At 41.7% G+C, this 8,508-nt stretch overlaps 1 protein-coding gene across 1 annotated transcript; it reads right to left on the reverse strand.

The window, feature by feature from the left end:
- Positions 1–477: 477 nt before the first annotated feature.
- On the reverse strand, positions 478–8,217 carry LOC123114876 (uncharacterized). The gene is made up of 4 exons (XM_044536254.1): positions 8,163–8,217; positions 7,903–8,056; positions 7,413–7,795; positions 478–758 (listed from the first exon to the last, which is right to left on the reverse strand). The coding sequence occupies exons 1-4, from the start codon at positions 8,215–8,217 to the stop codon at positions 694–696; spliced, it is 657 nt and encodes a 218-aa protein (XP_044392189.1). The 3' UTR covers positions 478–693.
- Between the last annotated feature and the right edge of the window lie 291 nt (positions 8,218–8,508).

The raw sequence follows: 8,508 nt of genomic DNA on the forward strand, positions 1-8,508 counted from the left end.
CCAGCCCAGCCGCTATAGGACACCACCTCCTTCCCTTTAGCAACATCAATGTTTGGGTTCTGCTGGATGTTCAGAAGTGATTGAATGTAGCCACCTGAGAATTTGATAGAAGCTTCAACCGGCGGCGCCAGTTTGTGATATTATATCTCATTCCTCACATGCCAGTTCCGCCATAAAGTCATGATCACAGGGAGGCAACCTTTAGGACTGCAGTCGTGGAGCAAATGAATGGTCCACTCGGGACCTGTATTGATGATGGATTCTAGCTTGGGCATGCTCCATGTTTGCGCCTTCGCCCTCCATAAACACCTCGCTGGTGGGCATCTGCACAGGGCATGGAAAGAGTCCTCGCGTTCCAGCCCACACAGAACACATGTGTCAGACACCTTTTTTTAGCAAAAGAGGGTTTCCCCTCCGATTTCTATTAGAGAAACCAGCAAGCAAACATCCGATATGTTTTTACCACTGCAAATAAAAGCTAGCTCTATTACATCTCAGAGAAGTCCCAAATTATAACCAGGCCAAGCAAGAAACTACAGAAAATAATGCAACACATAGGTAGGCACAAAAGATGAGCCTCATGCGCAGATTCCCACTTCACTTCGCCGAAGCACCAAAAGGAGAAGTCTTCATCCCTGTCACTGCTGGATTCGGAGAACTCCAAAACGCCAACCTTGTGCAGCCTTGTAGACATCACTTGCTACTTGCACAATGAGTTTTGTTCCCAGCATCAACATTCTTTCCCCTGGGCACCTTTTCTGCAAGACAGCCCAGTCAGAAATCCATCCACACATCATTTTCACAATTACCATTGGGTCAGAAATCTTTTTCTATCAAACACAATGTCATTTCTACATCTCCAGATCGCCCATAACAGCGCTGAGATGTCAACCAATATAAGTTTCTTTCTATCCTTCTGGAAATATTTTAGCCTTTTCCCAAACAATCATTGAGGTCTCTAGGGGTACATTTGAAATTAAACGCACATCTCACTAGGGCCCAGATGATTCTGGCTACGGAGCAAGAGAAAAACAAGTGATCAATTGTTTCATCTTTGCCACAAAACACACAATGTTTATCCCCTTTCCAGCCTCTTCTTAACAAATTATCTCTAGTAAGTATACTTTTTCTAGCAAAAACCCAAAGAAAGAATATAATCTTAGCAGGTACTTTAATTTTCCACAGAAATTTTCCACAGAATATAATCTCAGTTTTGATCAGATATCTGTATAGAGATTTGACAGAAAAATTTCCGCTAGTGATCAACATCCACAAAGGTTTATCCCTCCCCCCATACATCAAAACTTCCTCACATCTCACTCTCATGCTATTCCAAAGTTGTTCAATGTCTCCATAAAGAGATCTCCTGAAGGTAAAACCACTCCATCATTTATCAATAGCTTCTCTAACTGTAATCTCATGCTCATTACTAATGAAAAACAAAGAAGGGTAAGCCTCTTTGAGAGGTTTATCCCCTACCCACCAATCTTCCCAAAACCTGGTGTTTCTACCATCTCCCAATTTTTTCTTAATGTGTGGGTAAAAGTATTTCCTAACTTTCAAGATGCCAAACCAAAACTGGGAATCCCCACTTTTGTGTTTAATTCCAGAGAGACATTTATCCCCAACATATTTTTTTAATAATCCTCTGCCAAAAACCCTCATCATTCTCTAACTTCCACAACCACTTAGCTAATAAAGCAATGTTAAACATTTCAATGTTGGTAATCCCCAGGCCCCCTTGCTGTTTTGGAAGACATCAAGTTTTCCAGTTCACCAGATGGTATTTCCTTTTATCTTCTTTTGATTGCCACACCATCCTGGCTCTGTAAAAGTCCACCTTTTTCCTAACTCCAGCTGGCAGTAGATAAAATGACATCATGTATATATGGATATTAGATAAGAAGGATTGCACCAAAGTGACTCTTCCTGCAATATTTAGTAGTCTACCCTGCCAACAGGCACATCTTTTCTCAATTTTCTCAGTAACATTTTTCTACATTTTGTTTCTTATTCTTTTATTAGATACAGGTAAGCCTAGATATTTCAGGGGTGCTTCCCCCAGAATGCAGGTGAAAATTTCCTGATACAGATCTTTTTTCTCTCTAGCTTCCCCAAACAAGAATATTTCACTTTTGTGGAAATTTATTGTCAGGCCAGACATCTGTTCAAAAGCAGTTAAAATAAATTTCAGATTTCTGGCAGAGTTTTCATCATCTTGTATCAAAAAATGGTGTCATCTGGATATTGCAACATATTGACCCCATTTTCATGGAAATCAGTGAGTACTCCTTTCACAAACCCCTCCTCTCTAGCTTTATCTAAAATAATAGCAAGAACATCAACTGCAAGATCAAAGAGCAGGGGAGACAAAGAATCACCCTATCTGAGCCCCTTAAAGGTTTTTAAGTAAGGACCTATGTCATCATTCACTTTGACTCCTACATGCCCCCCTCTCATAGTGTGCATCACCCAGTCACACCATTTATCAAGGAATTTTTTTAATTTGAGCATCTTATGAACAAAAGGCCACTTAATTTTGTCATATGCTTTTTCAAAGTCAAGTTTGAATAGCATAGCACTTTGTTTTTTATTTTGTATAGAATTAAGAGCCTCATGTAGTATTACAACTCCCTCCATAATATATCTACCCTTTACAAAGGCAGTTCTAATGGGAGAAATGATAGGGTTAACTACTTTGCTCAATCTGTTCATTAGAACTTTAGTGATAATCTTGAAACTAACATTTAAGAGACAAATTGGTCTAAACTTTTGTATTTGTCTAGCATCTTTAACTTTTGGTACTAGGGTGATAATCCCATAGTTCAATCTAGCCAGATCAACTTTGCCACTGTGAAAGTCATCTAAGATAGCTTTCAAGTCTGTCTTAAGCAGCTCCCAAAAATGCTGGTAAAATTCTACAGCAAATCCATCAGGACCTGGAGTTTTGTTTTTTTCCATATTGAAAACCACATCTCTGATTTCTTCCAAACTAAAAGGTTTAATCAAATCAGTTTCTTCCTGTGGGGAGATCCCCATAGGGTTTTGAATGTCCAAATTAATATTGGACTTATCAGCTTGACCAAATAGAGTTTTATAGTAATTGGTTATATGCTCCATGAGTTTGGCATCTCCCTCAATGGGCTCACCTTCATGTTCTAGAGTAGTTATCCTATTTTTTTCTTCTTCCGCCATTAACCTTGGCATGGTAGTACCTAGTATTAGCGTCTCCCTCATTTATCTCTCTCTCTCTTTATATCTTTGTAGCCATTTAATTTCTTCCATCTTAAAGATGTCTTTCAGTTCTTTCCTTCAATTCTTCTGAATCTCTCTATCTTGTGCACTAAGACCATTAGTTTTAGCTTTTTTTGTCAATCTCATCCAATAACTCTAGTAACTCTTTTTTTCTTTTCCTGTAAGCAGCATTAGCATTGATAATCCATCCCCTGATTTTCTGTCTAATGTTTCTTAATTTTGTTTGCCAAATGTCCAGGCTAGATCCTTTACATTTAATATTCCAATTTTTTTCCACAAATTCCCTAAAACCTTCCATGAGCATCCACGCATTTTTGAATCTGAAATTGGGCTGGCTTTTTCTATGATCCCCAGTGTCTAATAGCAGAGGGGTGTGATCCAAAATTTCCCTTTCCATGGCATTCACCATAGCCAGAGGATATTTGTCTTCGAAATCTGGGCAGATTAAAATTCTGCCCAATTTCTCATATGTGGGCTCAGGCAGGTTGTTTGCCCAGGTATATTTCCTCCCATTCAAAGGAAGGTCTCTGAGCCCAGCATGCTCTATAATAGCATTGAAGACAAAGCTAAAATGGTCTAGACCTCCAGGTTTGTTCTTTTCTGAACTGTTCCTGATAAGGTTAAAAGCCCCCCCCCCCCCAATCACACAAGGTTGTGGATTATCTTGATAGAATCTAGATAATTCAGCCAAAAAAGGCTACTTTCCCATCTTTTTGGGCATCACCATGGACTGTAACAAGATTCCAACTAAATTTGGCTATTTTATCAAACAAATGAATTTTAATGAAATATACTCCTTTTTCTACTTGTATTATATCAAAGCAATCATTATTGACTCCTACTAAGATTCCACCAGATTTACCTCTAGGGGCAATCCATTCCCAGAGAAACTTTGTTCCTCCAGCAAGGTTATGCAACTCATTTTTTGTGAAATCACTTTTAATGGTTTCTTGGAGTCCAACAAAATCTAGTTTTTTCTCCAGTATGGTGTCTCTAATAAAATTTCTTTTAGTATCTTTCCCAACCCCTCTAACATTCCAAAACATGCCTCTCATTTTTTTTTCTTTTTATTATTATTCACTTTAGTCCCCCCACTCAAGATGGATTTTCCCCCAGCACCAAAGGCCGACATCCCACCTCTCATTTTTCTGTTACTAGAAAAAATCTTTTTTAATTTGTCATAATGTTCTATCTCTATATCATCCTCAGAGATTATCTCCTTCTGAACATAGATCTTCTAACTCAACATCTCCAATGTCAATGAGACTTGGAGAGTCATCTTTTTTCTCCTCCCTGTTTTCATTAACCAGATTTTGAAGATATATATCTCTTCTAGCCTGTTCTATGTTAGAAATCAGGTCTAGATTTTGTGTAACCATGTCTAATGCACACCGCAAATCAATTCCAACTTTGTTAGCCATATCATATAATGAATTTTTTCATCAGATAGAGTAGAATCCTTACCATAATTTTCTTTTCAGCTGCCCTTTCCTTGGCCAGGTCTTCTATTTTAGCATCTTTTTTATCCAGGTTTCTATCACTTCTTCTAGTAGGTCAATCCTTATCTTTATCCTTGTCTCCTTCCTCCTTCTTGTGAATTCCTAATTTTGTGCCTAGAGATTCCACTGAGTCTTGACTGGCTGAATAATCCACAGGCTCTGCATATGCATCTTCAGGCATTTGATCCTGGGTCATTTTAGCCTCAAGCTCATTTCACACAAGTCTTCCCCATAGACCTCTTTCTCTTCCCAAGCATCAATTTTTTCCATGCACTTGTTTATCAGCTCTTGTTGACCTTGGATCATTTTCAGCAAACTCTTCTTCTCTATTTCCCAATTAGTAGTCTTTTCTTCTTCCACAGCTCTCCAAGCATCATTCCTGCATCTGATTTCCTCAACTTCTTGGAATTTTTTTAGAGCTTTATCTAGCTCAACCTCAACTTTATTTATCAAGCCCACCTCCATTAAGTAATCTTTCTGCATCTTCAATATCTCCTCATTTTTCTGCTGCATCTCCTCAAATTGTTTGAGTCCCACACTTGCCAAAGAGATGTTTTCCTTAATTCCATCTGAACCCATTTCTTCAATCTTGATTTTTTTTCTGACCCCCCATTGTTGTTCAATCAAGTTCAATTTCCATGTTCTCAAACTTTCTTTTTTCTTCATACCAACCTTGTTCAATCACCTCTTCCAACTCAATATTGATTCTATAGATCATCAGATCTTTGTCAGTAATCTCAGTGTGATGGGGGATTTTTTTCAAAGTCTCTGACTCCCACTTTAACCCTGATTTTCTCTTTCAGAATAGTGGTCATATCAATTTCCAAAACAGGACCAACAGAAGCAGCCACCTCACACATTCCAAAAAAGTGTCTGAAACACTCAGGGATTTCCCAAACTGCACCCACACTGTGTACAATTTGCCAATAGCTTGAGTGTCATAAGTCCAACTGTCCACATTGATCATAGCATTGGTTCCCAGCAAGTTGAAGTTTCCAAATTTGTGGAGCTCTGCCAGTCTTCTCTTGCTAGGGAATCTCATCAAATAAGCTCTGTCTCCATGTTTCTTGCATCTCCACTGCCAGTTCTAGCTGAACATGTAATTGAACCCCTCCAGGAACTGTGTTTCATTGATCTCCCCAAAAGAGTATGTTCACAGTGGCCATAGGGTTAGTCTGTTCACTATTGACTACCTCTTTTGAGTTCTGCACCAGCAACACACCTAAGCCTCTGGCAGCATATCCAATAAACTTGGGGGTTGGCTTGATTTGCTTCAGCCATGCACACTCCTCAGTAATGTGAGAGTTCTTGCCACAGATGATACAATTGGGTAACTTGCAGTCTCTGGTCAGATGCCTGGTGTCTTTGCATTTGTTGCACAACACTCTGAAATTACCTCCAGCTTTGTTTTGATCCAAGCTCTCCCTCTGACCAAACTTGTTGCTCTGAGTCCATCCCTTCTTCCCTTGCTTATTCCCCATACCCATGTCAGCTTCACTTTTTTCCATGGTAACTTTCCCTCTAGCAAGCTCTTTCTTAGTCTCATCAGACATATTACTTCTACTGCTTCCAGGAGGGACAACATTTCCTCCCCCCGACAAGATTTCCATCTTTTGTTGGGCCATCTGTGCCATCAAGGCCCGAAACCACTGCTGTTGTTGGATCAGATCGAAGGTGGGAGCAAGCACCGCAACATCCTCTTTGCCCTTGAGATCTCTAACCCTCTGATCCTCTTCCAACCTCTTCACAGTTTCTTCCTTGGAGCTCAAAGGTAACTTCAGATCTGCCATCCCTCTCTTCTCTTCCTCCACCTGCTGATCAGATTTCCCTGAATCCTCTCTGTATCCAAATCTTCCACCTCTTCTCTCATTGTTAGGGTAGATTTCTCTGAATCTGTCTAGTTCCTCTTCCTTTCTTCTATACCGGAAACTGTCTCTCCCTTCTCTATTAAATCTTCCTCCCCCCACCCCCCGATATCCACTAGGCCCCCTATTCACCATCTCTCTCTTTTCACTCTCACCAAGTGGCGGCGGGGGAAGGGGAAACCCTAAATCCTCAAGGGGATCGCACTCTCTCTCAAAGTAGAGGAGAGGCGCACTATTTATAGGCAGGAATACTTGGGAAAGCGTATTGCTAAAACCTGCCTTCCTTTTTTGCTTTGTCATCTTTTACCTAGCTTTATCTATTGTCTTTTCGCCCCAACTAGGGATTCCATTCCTACTCACAATCTCTACAGGCATTGTAACTTGACATCTATTAATGACCATACTATCTAGATGCACAACATCATTTGACCAGAAATCTGGAATATGCACATAATTTGCATAATTCATTTTCTCAGCTATGGAGATACTTCTTCTAACCAAGTCTGGATCAACCTTCCGACTGGATTCTGTAATGGATCCAGCGCCATAATTCTTATCAACTTTTCTGATAGATTTGTTGTAATCAATATCTCTCATATTATTTCTATTTTTGTCACCAATTCCGTCAACCACTTTTATTTTTGAAAGTGTTTTCTCAGACACAGAACCAAAACAAGATCTAGTTTCAATTTTATCCCCATTCCTAGCAGTCAATCAACTTTCCTTGTTCATTTTAATCTTGCCAGAAAAAATCCCTGCTTCACAAGATATTTGCTAGGAGACGAAAGTTCACCTTCTAGATCTGACGAGGTCCCAGCATCCCCGTTAGAGTCCTCACCAGCGAGCAGCCAGAAGCGGCTGCCCGCCGGCGAGACTCCCATCCCTGCTGGAGGCGAGCGAGGCTGAGCAGACGCGGCGAACGACGGGAGAAGCATGGGGATCTCCTTATCACCAGCGGCATCTTCGCCTTGTTCTTCCTTGCACCAGGCTTCACTCCCATCTCTGCTGTGCTGGCCACCAGATCCCCCAACGCCTCCTCCTTCACCGCTGGAGCAGGCACCGTAGGAATAGGCACCGGGAGGCGCATCACGGCGCCGACGACGAACTCCGTCAGACCAGCAGGCTTGCGGCGGCGGGAGCGAAACACTCTCCACTTCATCTCCTGCTTGGGGTCCTCTGACACCTCAAGTGTATGTTTACATTTATTATCAGGTTTAGCCAAAGAATTTGTCGCAACCCTGCATGCAAATACCCGTACCTTCGGGCGAGCAGGGCACCCCCACACTGCCTTCCTGACGCCATCCGGCGCCTTGCTCATGGCGCACATGGACGTGTTGGTCCGCTCCTCCAGAGCGGTCTTGTAGGCTCTGCGTATGCTGAATATACCACGCGACTCCGGAGCCCATGCAAGGACATCCTCCAGCCTCCGAGCATTGGCTTTGATCGACAAAATACACTCCACGTCCGGTGCAGAGAAATGTTATCGTAGCAGCTCCATGCGCCATCTGCCGTTGTCATCAATGAGTTCGGACACCCGCCGTACCTGGCAGGTGCCCCGAGTAGTAATCGTCCTGTATGTCGTGGGGCGTGGGATCCATGGGTCTCGCCAGGCACGGATCTTCTTTCCATTTCCAACTCACCATAGGAGCCCTTTTTTGAGCAGCTCGAGTCCAAGTTGAATGGCGTGCCGCATCGGTGAAGCATTACGTGAAAAAACCTTGCCCTCAAGAGAGCCATTAGGGTAATATCTTGCTTTTATAACCGCACACACAAGGACTCCTGCGTTATCAGCAGACGCTACGATTGTCTTGCTAGTAGAGCTTGATTAAATAGACGAAAATCTCGAAAACCAATGCATCCCTTCCCTTTTGGCTCAATCAATTTCTCCC

Source organism: Triticum aestivum, chromosome 5B (genome assembly GCF_018294505.1).
Source record: "Triticum aestivum cultivar Chinese Spring chromosome 5B, IWGSC CS RefSeq v2.1, whole genome shotgun sequence".
NCBI classification, from domain to species: domain Eukaryota; kingdom Viridiplantae; phylum Streptophyta; class Magnoliopsida; order Poales; family Poaceae; genus Triticum; species Triticum aestivum.

Bases quoted from the DNA above. Each gene is read 5' to 3' on its own strand.
- LOC123114876 (XM_044536254.1), bottom strand. From the start codon at position 8,217: ATGGATCCCACGCCCCACGACATACAGGACGATTACTACTCGGGGCAC. The intron at 8,057-8,162 runs GTACGGCGGGTG...TGTCGATCAAAG, and splicing joins CTACTCGGGGCACCTGCCAG to CCAATGCTCGGAGGCTGGAG. The intron at 7,796-7,902 runs GTGGGGGTGCCC...TTGAGGTGTCAG, and splicing joins GATGGCGTCAGGAAGGCAGT to AGGACCCCAAGCAGGAGATG.